General features: G+C 51.6%; 6 protein-coding genes across 6 annotated transcripts; 1 reads left to right on the top strand and 5 right to left on the bottom strand.

Annotated features, from left to right (window-relative positions):
- Window positions 1-493: 493 nt before the first annotated feature.
- BO66DRAFT_395933 (putative 2,3-diketo-5-methylthio-1-phosphopentane phosphatase) lies at window positions 494-2,092 on the bottom strand. The gene is made up of 3 exons (XM_025648344.1): window positions 1,664-2,092; window positions 1,271-1,596; window positions 494-1,208 (listed from the first exon to the last, which is right to left on the bottom strand). Exons 1-3 carry the CDS (start codon window positions 1,698-1,700, stop codon window positions 621-623), a joined length of 951 nt encoding a protein of 316 aa, XP_025498666.1. The 5' UTR covers window positions 1,701-2,092; the 3' UTR covers window positions 494-620.
- Window positions 2,093-2,753: 661 nt separating this feature from the next.
- On the bottom strand, window positions 2,754-5,357 carry BO66DRAFT_423928 (fungal specific transcription factor domain-containing protein). Its single transcript, XM_025650138.1, has 8 exons — window positions 4,879-5,357; window positions 4,530-4,603; window positions 4,402-4,453; window positions 3,994-4,355; window positions 3,817-3,940; window positions 3,512-3,756; window positions 3,153-3,451; window positions 2,754-3,122 (listed from the first exon to the last, which is right to left on the bottom strand). Exons 1-8 carry the CDS (start codon window positions 5,048-5,050, stop codon window positions 2,882-2,884), a joined length of 1,569 nt encoding a protein of 522 aa, XP_025498665.1. The 5' UTR covers window positions 5,051-5,357; the 3' UTR covers window positions 2,754-2,881.
- A 758-nt stretch (window positions 5,358-6,115) lies between these two features.
- BO66DRAFT_384752 (putative cytochrome b5 reductase) lies at window positions 6,116-7,711 on the bottom strand. The gene is made up of 2 exons (XM_025646103.1): window positions 7,551-7,711; window positions 6,116-7,496 (listed from the first exon to the last, which is right to left on the bottom strand). Exons 1-2 carry the CDS (start codon window positions 7,678-7,680, stop codon window positions 6,187-6,189), a joined length of 1,440 nt encoding a protein of 479 aa, XP_025498664.1. The 5' UTR covers window positions 7,681-7,711; the 3' UTR covers window positions 6,116-6,186.
- An 803-nt stretch (window positions 7,712-8,514) lies between these two features.
- On the top strand, window positions 8,515-10,334 carry BO66DRAFT_335245 (cytochrome P450; the record flags this gene model as incomplete). Its single annotated transcript, XM_025644237.1, has 3 exons — window positions 8,515-8,647; window positions 8,720-9,846; window positions 9,918-10,334. The coding sequence occupies 3 exons, from the start codon at window positions 8,515-8,517 to the stop codon at window positions 10,332-10,334; spliced, it is 1,677 nt and encodes a 558-aa protein (XP_025498663.1).
- Window positions 10,335-11,381: 1,047 nt separating this feature from the next.
- On the bottom strand, window positions 11,382-13,836 carry BO66DRAFT_384745 (putative MFS transporter). Its single transcript, XM_025646102.1, has 11 exons — window positions 13,414-13,836; window positions 13,196-13,351; window positions 12,934-13,108; window positions 12,780-12,873; window positions 12,606-12,691; window positions 12,415-12,545; window positions 12,210-12,339; window positions 12,054-12,150; window positions 11,728-11,997; window positions 11,584-11,668; window positions 11,382-11,518 (listed from the first exon to the last, which is right to left on the bottom strand). The coding sequence occupies exons 1-11, from the start codon at window positions 13,572-13,574 to the stop codon at window positions 11,401-11,403; spliced, it is 1,503 nt and encodes a 500-aa protein (XP_025498662.1). The 5' UTR covers window positions 13,575-13,836; the 3' UTR covers window positions 11,382-11,400.
- Window positions 13,837-14,066: 230 nt separating this feature from the next.
- On the bottom strand, window positions 14,067-16,430 carry BO66DRAFT_384743 (3-oxoacid CoA-transferase). Its single transcript, XM_025646101.1, has 9 exons — window positions 16,087-16,430; window positions 15,743-16,027; window positions 15,467-15,653; window positions 15,097-15,398; window positions 14,964-15,043; window positions 14,872-14,903; window positions 14,692-14,809; window positions 14,407-14,628; window positions 14,067-14,344 (listed from the first exon to the last, which is right to left on the bottom strand). Exons 1-9 carry the CDS (start codon window positions 16,373-16,375, stop codon window positions 14,210-14,212), a joined length of 1,650 nt encoding a protein of 549 aa, XP_025498661.1. The 5' UTR covers window positions 16,376-16,430; the 3' UTR covers window positions 14,067-14,209.
- Between the last annotated feature and the right edge of the window lie 133 nt (window positions 16,431-16,563).

Below are 16,563 nucleotides of genomic sequence, written 5' to 3'. Positions count from 1 at the left end.
CTGAGAGCCATGAGTCAATTCCGACTGGGTGGCAGGTCTGGGACTGATAGATGACGAATTGATATCGAACCGAGCGCGATATGTCTTCCCAGAGAACGAAGGACAATTTGGTGAAGAGTAACCCCTCAAAGACATGGCTGATCAGCCTCCTTTAGCCGCTACCTCGCTTCTAAATACCATCAGCAGGGCTCCGTCCTGATGAGCTGGTCACACTTTTCCAATATCGGTGTTAAGTGCGATCGAAGGATGAGCTATCCCTTACCAAGTCAACGACAGCTTCCCCTTGACCCCCCCCCGAGGGTCGAACTGATTTCACCAAGCTGGTTGGCTCAGTGGGTACGTCAATGCTTAGTTGGAGTAGACTCAACACAGGGCTGGGGCAGTGCTCCCCGCGAAACATCATTCACAATTACACTCTACAACCCTCCCCCCCCAGACCCGGCTGATACAGTGAACGGACAGATACATCAGATGTGTTTGAAACAAGAACCTTTCATTTATATTACGTTTAATCATCTAAATCTACTTTATATCCGGTATCCAGCTCACTACACCAAACGCCTGCGAAGTGGGTAAGTGACTTATCAACAGACAAGAAGAACTCTATGCGGGAACATTGTTCATCTGGCTCGTCGGGTGATATTCCGAGAAGCTCTCGGGCCAGAGGAACATCTTATCCTCCCTCGAGGGAGTTGCCGCAACAAACTGTGGAATCTGTGACAGATTAGCATCAACAAGCGCCATGAAAATGGCCCGCCAAATGAATAATTCCAACTTACAGCTTGCTTGCTGGAGATGCGCCGCCACATGTTTGCGCGAGGGTTGAACCGGGCGGGTTTGCCCACGCCGCCAGTTTTCTGCTGGTCTTCCTTCATGATGGCTTCGACCTCTCTCTTGACATCCGAAAACGAATCGAAACCGATATAGGGGATCTTGTTTTCGATGCAGTATTCTTCCAGGCGTAAACCCCTCCGGGCAAACAGCACGTCTGCTTCCCGCGCAGCCGGAAGGTCAGAGACGCCATCTCCGATGAAAATGATGAGTGGGATTTCCCCACCCAAGGCACTCTCCGCCGCGAGAGCGCGGCCCTCTTTGACGGATAGCGCCTTGTCATGGCCAAGCTCGGTGTCGTGCCGCCATATGGGCTTCCATTCGGACCCGTCGGATCTGATATCCGCGTCATTGGCGACAATCTGGATACGGGAAGCCTGGACAAGCTATGCATTAATGATGGGAAGAAACCCAGGGACCACCGCCGGGAATACCATACCTCATGCTCTCCAAGGAAAGTGTCCAGCACTTTGCGGAGGATTGGCTTGAGCCCCGCACTGATAACGTTAAAATCAATGTCGTTGGCCACACAGAATTGGTGGAATTCCCGGAAGCCGGGGTCGATCTCTAGCTCCTTCTCCATGATCTTGAACCCATCTTCGAAAGGGACTCGGAGTGAGCCCCACATCTCCTCCGAGACGTCTCGAAATGAGCGCTCGCCCGACTTGATCTGTTCGTCGAGCAGCCGGCGGCGCTCTTCGCCGCAGCCTAGGTTATCGAACAGGACATGACCCGTGTCCTGCATGAAGATGGTGCCATCGAAGTCTATAGAAGGCGGAATTATTAGCCGCCAGGGTGGAGAGGATCCGCAGGGGCGTTCCTAGATTCTAACCTGAAAAGCAGACAATTTTTCGGGTTGTGGGCGACATGCTGGGCGTGAGTGAGTTCCAAGTGGTTTGGCGGAAGGGTGATGTATGATTGAAGGCAGTTCAGCCCGGCGATGGGCTCAGTGAAATATCTTTCCCACGCTGAGGGAGGACGACCCGTGGCGACGCAAAACCGGAATGAGTCCAATGACGTACCCACGGAAAATAATACCTACGAGCGCTCGGTTATGAGGGAGGAGGGGTGGGTGATTAGTTAACCGTGCTGAAGAGAACAGAGGGGACCGACCGGACCCATCGTCCCCGGGGGGTGAGAGTGGAGCGGCTGGGGCCTAAAGGGACCTGACGGACTGCCCACATCGAAAGAAACGAAAATTCAGCCATTGCTGTTGGCTGCAGAACACAGGACCCGATCGGCATCCCGAGGGGCTGGAAAGTGTGGAAATGGTGGAACTGGTGGAAACGGTGGAGATTTTGGGTGAAAGCACTTTCTTCATCTGCACTCCAACGTCATTGTCTTAGTCAAGCGAGGCAACAAGGAGAAGGGAAGTGACATAACCAATTCGTTCATGCTAGTCGTACACTTGCTAGTGGACGGTCGAGCCCTCGCTCGGCTGCATACACGGACAGCCATGAACACCACCAAACAGACATGGCTGGTCAAAACAATTTAATCACATCAGCCAGTGGCCACACACGCATATGCATGCAGGGTACACGATGATTGGACTCTTGGACTCTGTCCCTACATCGGGAATAGAAGAATGAATCCCGTCAGTCTAGCCCGGCTACCGCCCGGCTCTCAAATACTCGAGTGTCACGGCTGGTTCCAGATGAGGATTCTTGCCCCACCCGATGATGACATTCTCCGTTTCCCCTTTCCCCATTTCCCACGATCGCTTCTCTTCTCCTTGGATATGCATGCCTTATGCCTTTCGGGCTACACCATAATATCAAAGCGCAGCCGCGATGGAATCGCGAGGAACACCATCCCCATCCACCCCTCGCACACACCGCTCGACTTCGACACCACAGTGATTATTACATTGCAGGATCTCAGTGGCTTGCGCAACAACCAGTAATATGCCCTTGGCTTGGCCGCTATCCATGTTTGCGCCCATGACGCTGGGTCGGATTCACCCCAATTTCGAGCTAGATTACTTGGACAAATATATCGAAGGAGATATACAACCTTTGGACTTGATCTATCCAATTCCATTCCCCCGTCACAATGCTAGAGGGAAGGTCGACCAATCTGGAAAGCATATTGAATCCAGATCCCGGAGTATATCGTCCCTAAATGCCTCATCGAGCCCCTCATCACTTAGCCTCTCAGCCAGTGTGTTGTCGGCTTCCGTGTTCACTGCATCTACTGCAGGAATCCGTGCGGCTTGACGAACGCGGCACATACTCAATGCCCTCTCTCGCAGCCTGCGCAGAGCATTCCATTTTGGCCCGGGACTAGGTCTGGAACCAAGTTCGGTCATGCTGCATGACTTGTTCACCAGCTCCCAGGCTCGCTCTGCCCTGGGCACGTCCGGGCGGACGTAGAGCTGCCACAGTGTGTAGGTAAGCAAGTGATATTGGGGATACGTGGTGAAATGCCACTGGTAACTGCTCAGAAGCTCGTCCTCTTTCAACTCCATGCCCAGAGACAAGGTGTCACATGCCAGTGCAAATGTTTCCTCCACCGTACGAGCAGTGGATTCTTCCGCACACAGTCTTCTCAGGTATTGTTGCCGGATGAAAACGCTAAGTTTTCCAAGGAAAACTCGGCTCAGCAAGATGGCAGCCTTCTATAGCGGGATGTTGGCATCGCAATACCTCAAGTATTTCGCTTCTATCTTCTCTTTTACATGCTCTGACAGTTGTTCCAAGCTGTCCATGGGGTTCTGGCTGTTAAGTACCCCTACGGACAGTCGAGAGGCTCGCTGGAATGCTCCGTTGAGCTCTGCGGTTGTTAGAAACAAACTCATCTCGATCCATCCCTCTCCAGGGATTGGGGCAACATCTGTTTTCGCGTAAATATCTTGGTCGTCAGCATTCAAGGGCAGCTTCGTATAGCATGAATTCTCCACCCAACCAGTCGAGAGCCCATTATCTTCGGCGGCCCGATTGTCGGACGCGCAGATTTGTCACCACATTCGTCGGCGAAGCTCACATTCCAGCGGCGTGAGCTTAAGATGTTCCGGGTCTCGATGAAGCCCAATCGACTGGGCGCTGCGGATGAGGAGGCCATTGAGAGCCCAACCCGAACGGCCACCACTAGGACTTCGACGACATCTCTGGAAAGTGTCAGTATGGCATAAACAGCTAGGCATGTTAACGGGAAGGTCACCAGGTAGATCGTCATCTCTTGTAAAGTGATAATAGTGGGCGAATCCAGAAACGCTGCTGCATGAAGAGAAATTTCTAGTCCTCGCTGAAATTGATTGAGTGCGGACGGCCGGTCCTGATTTAAGAGCAGGATAGTATCCGAGGATGGTAGACTGGTGACGGCGGCGAAGTCAATTGCGAAAAGAAGCGCGCTCGTGCCTGCGGTTACCTCTTCCGGGTTATTTATGGCCGCGAAAACAAGAGAGTTGACGCTAGGAATATGGAGAAGTTTCAGAAGGGGGTCGACGATATTCAGGTAGACCTGCCACAGCTGCGTTGCCTGTTTGCGCGACGGACTTCGACAGTACGAGGCCGGCATGGGATCTGAGATAAGGCCATCGAATTCGCATGTATCGAAGTGGCCGCTGACCACTTGCATCGATACTCCTAGGGCTGCTCATAGCCGATCGAATGTCGTTATCCTGTTGATTGGGGCCAGTCAGTTCCAGGATCGCTCGTTTTGGGAACCAAGTCAGTACTACTAGCCTTCTCAAGCACGTGCGCAAAGAGCACCTCATCTATGTATCGGGTAGAGGCACCATCTTGGACCAGGAGCTCTTCTGCTGGCGGCACTCCAGGCTGCACAGGTTGACTGGCCCTGGTCCTGTTGGGTACATCTCCAGCATCCCGTACGGAGGAATGTCTCCTCTAAACATCTCTGCTCACCACGTCTGGGTTTCCGGGCGGAGGCGAAGAAGAAGGGTCTACCGAGGCTCTACCGCCTTCTCGAGACCTCAGCTGTCGGATCATGGCATCCAAATGAGACAATCGCCCCGCAAGTTGGGCCTCCAATGCACGGTTGCGCGGTTGCTTTCGGGCCCTCCCACGGCCAGGTGGATAGACACACTCATGCTTTGTGCGCGTACAGTTGGCGCTTGGTCGCTGCCTGTCGCATTTAACTTTCCGTCTTCGGCACAAAGCGCAGCTGCACATATGAGCAGAGCTTGGCCCCGAAGAGTTCGATGCCGCGAGGGGGCGGAGACATCGGTCGGACTGGTGGACGCTTCGGCGGCATTCATGATGCCTAAGTTAACTTACCGCGCGCCGCCTTACGATCCACGACGGCTCACGATCAGCACTCGATGCTCTAAAACATGCGACGCTGACGAGTGTTAATCCAATCGCAGTGGGATACGCATTTGCCCCGTGGTGCTCCCTGTTCAACCTTCTAAGAGACTCTTGAGGAGTGGTCACATAGTTAGCGCATGGCATAGAGCGGACTTTTGAACCTCGCGCCAAGCTTGTGCGCGCTGCGAGCGCACGTTACCGCGGAGTGGTGGCAGCGCAGAGAACAATACCACTTATTCATGTAGATAGATGTACTGTAACTAGTCATGAGAAGTCCGACAAGTCAAACAAGTTTCATTTTGGTTTTTGCCACAGAAGAAAGCGCAGGAAACTCTTCTTGTTAGTGCTGGGCTGGCAGATAGGCATCGCTAAGTTACCATAGGTGTACAATACGGTATGATATGTACATAGATGTACTGTACAAAAACAAATAGCTAGACAGCATGTATGTACTCCGTATTGTACTAGTACTGTACTGGACAAGACTACGTACGTCTCTAACAATGAAACTTTTACCTCGGCTTCCAACAGCGTCTCCACATCAGAATAATCTGGAATCTGGATAATCTTGCAGAGAAATCCCGAACGCAAGCAAGCAAGGAAGATCCCGGCCTATCAGGAATTGGTTGACTGTCAAGTTGTCAATAACATATGTCAAAAAAATAATAATAATGTTGTTGATCAGCCGAGGTTCAAAGACAGGAGGAGCGCTTGGTTGTAGGGTTTAGCCTGCCTCTGCCTCCACTCACCTCGGGCATTTCTCCTTTTTCACCCTCTGCATCGTCGGAGTACGAGTCACGGCAGTGCGTACAATACAACGTCCAGCCAGTCAAATGTAACTGGTTCTGTCTACGAGCCTGCGAGTCTGCGACATTATCGAGGTTGACCCTCAGTGGAGTACCAACTTCAAGCCTTTCCCGGGCCACTTCCGCTTGAGGCGTTTTGAGGCGTTCGAGGGGATCTCAAAACGGTCTACCTGACTGTACAATTCTACAGGTACAATGGTGCCACCCTCGGCCCAGTTCTAAATTGTTATTGTTATCTATGTACATGCAAATCTAAGTCAGTGTGAGACCATGGGCCTGTCTCAGAAGCAAAAGATTTGATCGCCTATTTTAGAGATCGCTCCTGGTTTCTGGAACCCCATCGCCACTAGCGTCTTCTTGCAGGCACTGACCATTGGCGGAGGGCCACATAACAAGATCTTGGTTTCGGGGGATGGCGACGGTAGACGCTCGCTGAGCACCGCTTGGGTCACGTAACCGGTGCCATACTGCCACACATCAGGCGCCGTGTCAAGCATATACCAGAGCTTGAAATTCTTAGGGTACTTGCGAGCGAAGTCCTCCAGCTCCTCGCGCAGTAGGATGTCATTCTCCGTACGGTTCGCGTAGATGAGGCTGATCTCCGTGGTGTCGCGGTCGTCCTCACAAATGGCACGGATCAATTGGTACATTGGGGTGATGCCTGTGCCTCCAGCCACCATCCCGATCTTAGTGCACAGTCCCCTGCTATACCGCATAGATCCCTTGGGACCTCGAAACTCTACCTCGTCGCCCACCTCGAGCTTGGCAAGGTATTGTCCGCTCAAAAGCCCATCGGGATAGCATCGGACGAGCAGCTCGAGGCGGCCCAGGTCCAGATTGTTCGACACCGGCGTGTACGATCGGCTGACGGTGGTGTCATTGACAACCGCTCGAATGGCGACATGCTGTCCGATTGGAAGGCCGATGACTCCTTTCTGGTCAGGTAATGCGAAAACAAAGCGGTACACATTCGATGCCAATTCATCCTTCCGCACCAACGGCAGGCGCTGGAATTCCTTGGCGTCGAGAAAGCCCTTGGCCAAGTGGGGGTCAGCTCTCGGGCGTTTCCGCGCCTTGATGCGAGGAGGGTATCGGAGGAAGCCCGAGTCGATTTTCGTGAATTTTGCGGCCTGCTGCGCGACCAGGCTGCCCAGCAGCGCGCAGACAGCCGTTGCCAGGATGAACCCGTGGGCAAATTCCCCGCCCGGGAGTCTGGACAGATTGAGTTTAGAAGGGACGATTTGGCCCCAGGCCTTCCTCATATCAATGGCGCCCGGATTGCTTCGGTTGACAGTATACAGTAGAGCTGTCGCCGTACCCAATGCACCGACGATCGCACCCACTGATCGTGCTGAAGATGAACTTGGTGGTGTTGTCTTCTCGGATCTTTGAGGGATGACGCGAACAGCTTTCGGGGATACATATTTTTTGGCGTCTTTCAAGGTGCCAATCAAATACTCTTGCAGAATATCGCGCGAATCCTCCGAATGGCCAACATCCTCAAAATCGGCGGTGGCATCTGTACCTGCGGTCTCCAGAAGAACCTCCGCACCTCCCGGATGGTCTTGGAGATACTTCGTGACGTCGAATACTTATAAAATGTTAGTGTCTAAATATCTCCCAAGGTCATCACAAGGTGTCATACCTTGTCCGTGAACGACGATCCAGATATCATCCTTCTTGTTGTGTGTTGCAACCTCAGCCAAGGAGTATTCGGGCAGCTGGACATCCGCTACCACCTGAGCCGGTGACTCTGATGTTATAGATTGTTCCATTGTCAATAATGTATCAAATAATGGATTCAAGTTGGTTCAGGGAAACTTTCCTGGCCCCAAGGTCGCAGGATAAATGCTGCGCAATATAACATGATTGCCCAGAAGCATAGCATGGCATAAACCGGCAATGCGACCACTCTGATTGGGCGACTTCTTTTCTTTTCCTTTCTTTTTTTCCCTCTCCCTTTTCCTTTCCAATTCTTTTTTTTTTCTTTTTCCTCCGGGATAATTGGAAGGGGAGTAAAGGGGAAGTGATCCAGTCGGCCCACCTGCGTCGGAGATTGTAATTTGAAGGTCGTTGCAGCAGGCCGGTCTGCCGAGCCAGCAGGGGAATTTTGTAGGGCTACCTATGCCGTTCTATGCCCATTTTTGGAAGTTCTGGGAAGCCGATGTTCGGTTATGCTTGAGACCGAAGCATAATGGTAGTTCTCATGTACTACGCAGGTACGCATGGTGGGCCCCGAAAATGACGATCGCTTCCCGTCTTGAATTTCTCCCCAACGTTGCGGGTTAACTTGCCGAGGCAGGCTGTCAGGCCACCGATCATGGATCCTATCACCCCCCGTTATCTTCTGTCTCTCTCGTGTGTGGAACACTGGAAAATATCTACGTACCGGTAACTATACACTATGGAGTAACTTATGTGGATTCGTCTTCCTGGCCAACATGGCCGCGCTTATTTTTGGTTTGTCCGGCGCAGTGTCCAGACGAGGAGGCTGCGTCGCATCTATTTTCGATCCTCTATAAAGCGTATAAAGCGGCATGGCGCGCAAAGGAAATTCGACTGCCCATCTATCTCTCCACCGCGCCTTCACCCCATATACGAACGTAATCATGCCAGTGAAACAATTTTACCTGTTGGGTGAGCCCATAGCCACTGCCAGGGAAATTGAGGTGGACTCAGCCCTTGATTTCGAAGAACTGCAGCATCTTCTCGCTGCGCATTTCGCCATTGTTGACCCCAATGGTAATTGAATCTGCCCCCTTACATCTATCTAAATTCAGTATCCTCCTGTGTATTCCAACTGAACAACGACAGGTATCGGGCTGCAGACCGAGGACGCCATTTTTCACAGAACCCCCGAGGTCTGCTCATCGGAGGGCCAGATTAGCATCACCATCGATGGGAAGCCGGTCAGAGAGATCCCAGGACCCCAGGGTATCCCAATCTTTGGCAATTTCTTTCAGATCTACCCCGACCATCTTGGGAACCACCAGCGTCTGTTCGAGCAGTATGGGCCGATTTTCCAAACCAGCAGCATGGGCCGCACGACCTACCACACCAATGACCCGGCACTGAGCGCAATCATTTTCTCGGAGAGTGACTTCTTTACCAAGAAGATCAACGAGGCACACCCTCTGTACCCGATCAAGAACACCGAGGCTGGTGTCTTTCTCGCCGACACCGATAGCCCGACGTGGCACGTCGCCCATAAGTTCCTCCCGCCAGCCTTCGGACCAAAAGCGGTGCGGCACTACGCGCCCACCATGCAGCGCACCGTCGAGGATGCATTCAAGGTGTTCGACGCCTTCGATGAGGCGGAAGAGGCCTGGAACGTGTACCAGTACATGCTCAAGCTCGGCTCGCAGGCAGTAGGCAAGCTGGTCCTGGGCATCGACTTCCAGCACTTCTCCTCGGCCACGGCCCCGCCCCATGAGCTGATCCTCCTGATCGCCGAGTCCCTGGAGCTCAACAAGAAGGTGAGTGCGCGGGGTGATTGGTACTCGAAGCTCCCCTTTGGGGACCCCAAGCGCTTGCGGGATATCCGCGGCCGGGTCTTCGAGCTGATCGACGAGTCGATCCAAAATGCTAGCCGCGGCGGCGTCCATGATCTTCCACTGCAGGAAGCTGCCCTGCAAGCGGACAACATGATCGATTACGCGATTCGTGCAACCGACAACAAGGGTGAAAAGCTGCCCAAGACTTCGCTGATGCAGGCCCTGCTCGTGGCCACGGGTGCCGGCTTCACCACCACTAGCTCTCTGCTGTCATGGCTGATCTATTCGTTGGTGACCTATCCCGGCATGCAAGAGAGACTCCTCCAGGAGCTGGTCGACCACGGTATCACCGAAGATACTCAGCTCACCGCCGATATCACGGATCAACTCACATTCATGGATAAGTTCATTAAAGAAACCCAAAGACGCCACAACCCGTCATTCCAGGTAGGAGAGCCATTCATGTCCCCTAGCGTGGAGGACCCTAGCCCATAGTTTACTGACGTGCTTTTGCACAGCCTGCCCGGACCGCCAAAGTTGATATGATCTTGCCGGGGGGGTACAAACTTCCCGAGGGCGCTGTTGTGGTCGGGGCGTTGCACCATCTGCACAATAACTCGAATGTTTGGGATAATCCCACTCGCTTCGACCCGGACCGCTGGAACACGGAGGCCGTGAAGAACCGGCATAAAACCGCATATATCCCCTTCGCAACAGGCCCCCGCATGTGTATTGGTTTCAACTTTGCCCTGCAGGAGGTGAAGATATTCCTGCCTAAGCTTGTGTACCGATACAAGTTCACCCGAGAGGGGGATTCGACGGTGGAGTACGACCCAATGTTCCAGCTCATTAGGCCGAATAATCTATACGTGAGAGCCGAGCGGCGGGTGAAGTGGCCTCCGAAGTCGGACTTCAAGCCGACAGCTTCATTGTAGTCAGGTCCGACGTTGTCTAGAGCCTTGACTATTTTGTACATATTACCATTCCGCGAAACATCTTCTTTTCCCTCGGTTCGTGCGCGCGCTCTCTGTCTCGCTCATAGTGTGATACTATCTCTTCTATGCACATCGATTTTGAGTGCACTGATGGCCTGCCACCAATCTTAGCCCCAGCCAGCTATCCTTAAATAAATAGTTAGCGTTCATCAAAGTACGGCACAAGCAACACCTTCAAGGTACAGCATCCACACTTAGAAGAAGCAAGAAGCGCCAAGCACACACATTAGCGACCAACTGACTCCCACAGTCAGCACAAAAGAGTCAAACGCTCGCAGCACATAACGGTGTTCTGACGGATACAAGCCACATACGTTCAAGGACTTGATTATTCATGACTCAACAGGCATCGAGAGTAACTACGAGAGGTAGAAAAGCTTCTCGAGGAATGGGTAAGTCTCCAGGTGCCGGAAAATAAACCATGCCATGACCGAGGCCATGCCAACAAAGTGATAGAGAAGCCATTATACGTTGACCTTTCCTCCATGTAAGTTTAACCTTGCTTTCTCTGTTATCAACCCCAAAAGAGACCACGAGGCTGAGCCTTACTATTTGGCAGCACTGTGTGCCGCTTGATTCTGAGCTAGTTTCTGTCGATAATCAGCGTTTTCCATGAGCAGGTGGACCAATATATGACCATGATACTAGTGAAAGATGCTTTTCACAATTCTATTGGATGCGGGTCCTATTCCCTCCATGTAGCTTGCAAGGAATAAACGATTACACGTGCCAAGTCTGCTATCTTCACAGAAGAGGAGTGGAATAATGTAATGTGTTCAATATTGGAGCATGCGTCCTTCGGACCTAAATCTGCAGAGTTACAGTACAGCAAAAGTGACAACGCCTGCAGCCTCCCATATGACGATCATATCCATGTATGTCTAATCACTAGGTATGTGGAAAGCAGTCAAAGAGTTGATTTACCGGCCTTCTGGCTAGCTTTTCGATTTTTCTGTCGCCGGTCGGCCGATCACTTCAACACCGACACTCAAAAGTTCTACACGGGCTATAGCATCATTCTGAATGCAGGATCTCGGTCATCATGGCATTCGGCATATTGTGCATATTTACCCTGTGCCTTGTCCCGGTTGATCTTGGCACAGTATAAAACATTGAAAAAGATCCTGCGGCTCCACATCAGCTCCGTGCAATCATCCCCTGGCTTCCAAGATCTAGTCGCCCAACTCACATGAACCATGCAAACACCAAAAGTCCCAGAACTACTGTGTGTCCTCGATGATACTGGGGTTTGTCTTGGTCGGGGTAGTTGAAAGCTGCTTTTGAATGAGCGCGATTCCAGTTTTGCTGTTACGACATAGGGAGAGGAACCTACTAGCAAGAAGCCCTCCACAGTTGGCAATGGTAAGCTGCATGGCAGACGTGGTGGCACGCTTATAATGTCCTGCAGAGTTGTTTGAATTCCAGACCAAGATGCATGGTACACTGCTATACAATCCAGTGGCCATAAGACAGGTCATTGCATACTTGGCTGATGGCGAGTATATATTGGCAATTGCTCCGTATCCAGCTATGGCAACCGGTAATGTGAAAAGCATCACGACTCCGCGTAGCTGTAACCGGTCCGATACCACAGCCACAACCACTAAGCACGGTTCAGCTTTGTGGTAGACACCGAAAGATGCATGCTCAAAGACTCACCGGTCACGACGGTGGCAACAGCATATGGTATAACGGTCCAGAATTGTACTTGGTTCGGATCTCGGGCAAAACCACTTTCTTCAATGATGGTTGGGAGCTAGACGTTGTAGCAGGCTTAGCCCTAGTAGAAAAGAGCCGAGAACATAAGTCACTTACAAACAATCCGAATGAGTACAGCCCTGACAAGATTGAGAAGTAGGCTGTGGCAGACAACCACATTCGTGGGTCTAGAAGCCCTCGTCGCACCTCAGTCCACTTGAGAGTCTCCCGCTCATCCTCCGTCGTCCTAATCTCAAGAGTCAGTATCTCCAGGTGGGTGGGAATGCTGGCTCGTAGAATTGAAAGGGCAGCCCTGACTTACGCGTACTCAACTGAGGGGGTGTCAAGCATGACTCTTTCGAGAGCAAATGCTCGTTCCTCTGGAGTCAAGAAAAATGCCGTCTCTAGACTGTTTGGCAGCAGAAAACAGCTCAGCCCGCCGACAGAAAATGTCTGTGCTCCATATTAGACGTAACACCAACTCACTGCCGTGCGTGGTGCAGTAAAACTCACCAGTAAGCCCTCGATGATCATGATCCAGCGCCATCCTTCAAGCCCCCCTCGAGGGCCAATTTGGGCTAGTCCACGCGCTAAAAGGCCTTCATCCTGTTAGTTAAGGCCCCTGTATAACTCCAATTAAGGATCAAAAGCCTCTAAAAAATTTCGTCCCACGGTTTGTTGACTCACCCCCGAAAGCCCCCGACAGGGAAGCGGCTGTATAGAAAACTCCGATGCGCAAAGCCAAATCATTTCGTCGGTAGAAGAATGACAGGTACAGGACCTCGAGCCGGAATTAGTCAGTCTACTCCAGAGAAAGACAAAAAACCCAGTCAGGACCCACGATTCCAGGAAGTAGTCCGCCTTCGGCAGTCCCCAAGAAGGCTCGGACAACGACGAAGCCAGCAAAGTTGCGCACGAAACCCAAGCACATTGTGAAGATGCCCCAGATCATCGTCAGAAAGGGCAGCCAAAACTTGGGCGAGGCCTTTCTGATGACCAGGTTGCTGGGGAGCTCACTGATCGACGTTTCACAAAACGTAACCGAATTAGTACCAGAAAGAGTGGAGAAGAAAAAAGTTGATAGTGTATGTGGCCTGTCTCACCTGCAGATGTACATGATGTAGAATACCGTCAGTCCTATATCATACTGATGGCCACTGATGTTGACATCGTCCTCCAGGCCCAGAATCTTGGCGTTGCCTACATTGGTCCTATCGAGAAAAGAACAGAGGAAGAGACCGGATAGGGTCGGCAGGAGCCTAAAAGAAGCACGCGTTGGTGGCCTTGAAAAAAGTTGATGATAAAAATCATTGGCTCTAACCTGCAGTCCATTTTGAACAAGAGATTCCGTATCCATCGCTGATGTTCTTCGTCGTCACGGCCTTGTTCCACGAGAAGTTCCTGCTTGGCGGGTTCGTGGTCTTTGCCCTGCGGCTGAAGAGGATCCATGTTCTGCATACTACTTTCGGGTGCTGAGTCCATGGACTATGGTGCATGAAGCGACAGTATAGCGACAGTAGAAACAGCAGCAGTCCAGTCAGAGGAGTAGCGAAGTAGCGAGGGTGGGATGAGATCAGTCAGAGAGGAGGAAGTGGTCGGAAAAAAGCAATCTAGACCGCTGGCTGCGAGAAGGGTATGCAAGGGGAGTTGAGTTACCCAGTAGTAGAGTAGGTAGTTAGTAGTTTCCAAGTTCTGTACAGTACCTACCTGAAGGGATACCGGACTAGGTAGCTACTCCAGCCGCTTATAGAGGAAGGATCTACTAAGTACTAGGTACCTACCTAGTACCTATAGTACTATAGGTAGGTACTGTACTAGGTATAATACTAGGTACAGTAGGTAGTTAGTCGCAGTTAGTAACTTACTAAGTACTGTACTTAAAGGAAGGAACTCCACCCACCCCACCTACCTTTCTTTTTTCCCCGCAGTTTTTAGGTCCACGGTCTACGTACTCCGTGCCCTCTACAGTTCTTCCCCGGATTTGGTTGCTGCAAGTGCGATCCGCCTCGGCATGCAATTCTGGTTACCGTGCGACAGTTTCTCTTTTTTTACACTGGAACCTGAGGATTATGTATGTACAGTATAATCATAGAATGACCGGAGGCGCTACCACCACATCACTCCATGATTTCCAGGTGGTCTGCGACCGCAAAGCTCGCTCCGGTCTTGCTTTTCACTTCCTCAACTTCCACTCCCGGAGCAAGTTCTGTCAGCAGGAGCTCCCCTTTCTTCCGGTCCACTTGAAACACACACTAACCACACCACACCCATTAGCTAACCTAGAGTCCCAGGAGCCGGAGATTTGCGGGCTTACCAGATCTGTGATAATTGTACTAACGCAGTTTGCTCCCGTCAGAGGAAGACTGCATTGAGATACGATCTTGGGCGATCCGTCCTTTGCTGTATGACTGATAGCTACTACAATTTTGGTCTGATCTGGGTTGGAAATCAAATCCATGGCCCCGCCCATTCCCTTGAAGACTTTACCGGGGATCATGTAATTTGCCAGGTCGCCGTTGGCGCTGACTTGCAGAGCCTTGAAATAAGAGCGTCAGTCGGAGTATTCTGGCAATGATGGACGAGGGTAGTCCACACATACTCCTAGAATGGAGACATCCACATGGCCCCCACGGATCATGCCGAATGACTCGGTGCTATCAAAGGTGGCAGCTCCCGGAACTAGGGTAACTGTCTCTTTTCCTGCGTTGATAATGTCCCTAGAAAGAGTCGGGTGAGAAATCCGAACGTGAGCTACCTGTATCAGGAGTTAACCACTCACGGATCCACTTCTTCCTCTGTGGGATAGGGGCCCTGTTATAGAAGTTAGTCATCATAGCTTTGCTGAAAGTGTAGTCGAAAGCGATCTCTTACCATGCCGAGAATACCGTTTTCGGACTGTATCCAGACGTTCACATCACGCGGCAGAAATGAGGGAGCAAGGGTCGGGATTCCTTCAAAATCATGAGTACACCTGCAGTGAGACATATTGCGCCACACCACCTACCAACTCCCAGATTCACATAGTAACCGTGCTTAAGCTCCTTGGCAGCTCTCCTGGCGATGCGATTTCTTTGGGACGTTGCTGCACCCTTGATAGCTGCACCGGCGCCTTCATCATTGCTTGATCTCAGCTTCTTAATTTCGATGTGCTTTTCTTCAGTAGCGGGAACAATCCGATCAACGAAAATCCCCGGAAGATCAACATCATTGGGGTCGATCGAGCCCACGGTGACGATATTCTCTGCCTCGACAATCGTCAGGGTAGCTGCTTTGGCCATGATCGGACCAAAGGCCTTGGTAGTATACCTAGATTGTGTTTTGAGGTTCAGTATATAAAGTGCCTCTGGGGAATAATCGTGGTAAATGATCCTTACCGGAACACACAATTTCCTGCCTCATCGGCCTTCCATGCTCTGAGAATTGCCACGTCTCCGGTCAGTGCAGTCTCCATTAGATAGGTCTTGCCATTAAATGCCCTGGTCTCACGTTGTCTGCCATGCTCGAGCACTTTTCCGTGCGCATCCAGCCGAACGGGTATCGCTCCATCTTGTAGCAGGGTATCTACACGATGTAAGTCAGTGAAGTTCACATAGTAGCCATTGTTCGAACCTGGCGTACTGTTGGGGAGATATTGATGTGGTGAGACATACGTGCACCTGTGGGGGTGAAGAAGGCTGGAATACCAGCGCCACCAGCGCGTAGCCGCTCAGCCAGTGTTCCTTGCGGTGTGAGCTCAATCGAGATTTCACCCGAAAGATACTTCTTTTCCAATGCCTTGTTGTTGCCAAGATAGGAGAGGACAAGCCGATTCACTTGTCCAGCCTGTGTTAGCGTTGAAAGCCCGCCTTTTCCAGCAGCACCTGCGTTGTTGGAGACTGCAGTTAGTGAATGTAAACTGTCCACACCTCGGCGGTGAATCGCCGCTATCAGAGTTTCTAGTTGCAAGGTCAGTCATTCGATGTTGCCAAGGTTTTAGGACTATGGCTAGTATTACCTGCAACACCACAGAGGCCGAATCCCGAGCTGAGAATGGTTGACCCGCTCTTCAAGTCGGCCACTGCCTCATCTGCACTTCCGAACAGTTTTGAGGCCCCACGATCGATCCTTGGAGCCTGCGAGTAGGTCTCATCCCTGGCTGTCGAAAAGCGAGCAGAAGCCCGATTCTTATTACTACCTAGAAAGGACCGAGGATTGACTTGTCGCAATTGCAGAGGGGGTTGCGGCCGAGCGGCGACGATTGTCCTCCGCGACAAAGCGACTGTCGAGATTCTGAGTGTGGCCATAGCCAAGATGTTCTGCCTATTACTCCGATTGACACGAGCGTCGATTTGACTCTCGAGTTGGCGCGAGGAGAGGGACAGGAAGACGTTGGCTTTTAAAACAACTTGGAAAGGTCGGCACCCTTCGGCGTTCGGCGCTACTTCTGAACGCCGACATGTGGATCATGCCCCAATGATGTAATCGATCAATA

This window comes from Aspergillus aculeatinus (genome assembly GCF_003184765.1).
Source record: "Aspergillus aculeatinus CBS 121060 unplaced genomic scaffold BO66scaffold_72, whole genome shotgun sequence".
Taxonomy (NCBI): Eukaryota; Fungi; Ascomycota; class Eurotiomycetes; order Eurotiales; family Aspergillaceae; genus Aspergillus; species Aspergillus aculeatinus.
Note: the sequence above shows the minus strand (reverse complement) of the source record. Positions and strands in the feature narration are given on the sequence as shown.

Excerpts from the sequence above, each read along its gene's own strand:
- BO66DRAFT_395933 (XM_025648344.1), bottom strand. The coding sequence starts at position 1,700 with ATGTCGCCCACAACCCGAAAAATTGTCTGCTTTTCAG. Across the intron at positions 1,597-1,663 it reads AAAAATTGTCTGCTTTTCAG|ACTTCGATGGCACCATCTTC; the intron begins GTTAGAATCTAG and ends CGCCTTCTATAG. Across the intron at positions 1,209-1,270 it reads CTTTCCTTGGAGAGCATGAG|GCTTCCCGTATCCAGATTGT; the intron begins GTATGGTATTCC and ends TAGCTTGTCCAG.
- BO66DRAFT_384752 (XM_025646103.1), bottom strand. The coding sequence starts at position 7,680 with ATGGAACAATCTATAACATCAGAGTCACCGGCTCAGGTGGTAGCGGAT. Across the intron at positions 7,497-7,550 it reads GATCGTCGTTCACGGACAAG|TATTCGACGTCACGAAGTAT; the intron begins GTATGACACCTT and ends ACATTTTATAAG.
- BO66DRAFT_384745 (XM_025646102.1), bottom strand. The coding sequence starts at position 13,574 with ATGGACTCAGCACCCGAAAGTAGTATGCAGAACATGGATCCTCTTCAG. Across the intron at positions 12,151-12,209 it reads TGTACTCATTCGGATTGTTT|CTCCCAACCATCATTGAAGA; the intron begins GTAAGTGACTTA and ends TACAACGTCTAG. Across the intron at positions 11,998-12,053 it reads TGTTGCCACCGTCGTGACCG|TGGTTGTGGCTGTGGTATCG; the intron begins GTGAGTCTTTGA and ends AACCGTGCTTAG.
- BO66DRAFT_384743 (XM_025646101.1), bottom strand. The coding sequence starts at position 16,375 with ATGGCCACACTCAGAATCTCGACAGTCGCTTTGTCGCGGAGGACAATC. Across the intron at positions 14,904-14,963 it reads AAAACGGTATTCTCGGCATG|GGCCCCTATCCCACAGAGGA; the intron begins GTAAGAGATCGC and ends CTTCTATAACAG. Across the intron at positions 14,810-14,871 it reads ACAGAGGAAGAAGTGGATCC|GGACATTATCAACGCAGGAA; the intron begins GTGAGTGGTTAA and ends GACTCTTTCTAG.
- BO66DRAFT_423928 (XM_025650138.1), bottom strand. The coding sequence starts at position 5,050 with ATGAATGCCGCCGAAGCGTCCACCAGTCCGACCGATGTCTCCGCCCCC. Across the intron at positions 3,452-3,511 it reads TGGAACAACTGTCAGAGCAT|AAGGCTGCCATCTTGCTGAG; the intron begins GTAAAAGAGAAG and ends ATCCCGCTATAG. Across the intron at positions 3,123-3,152 it reads GCCTGGGAGCTGGTGAACAA|ACCTAGTCCCGGGCCAAAAT; the intron begins GTCATGCAGCAT and ends ACTTGGTTCCAG.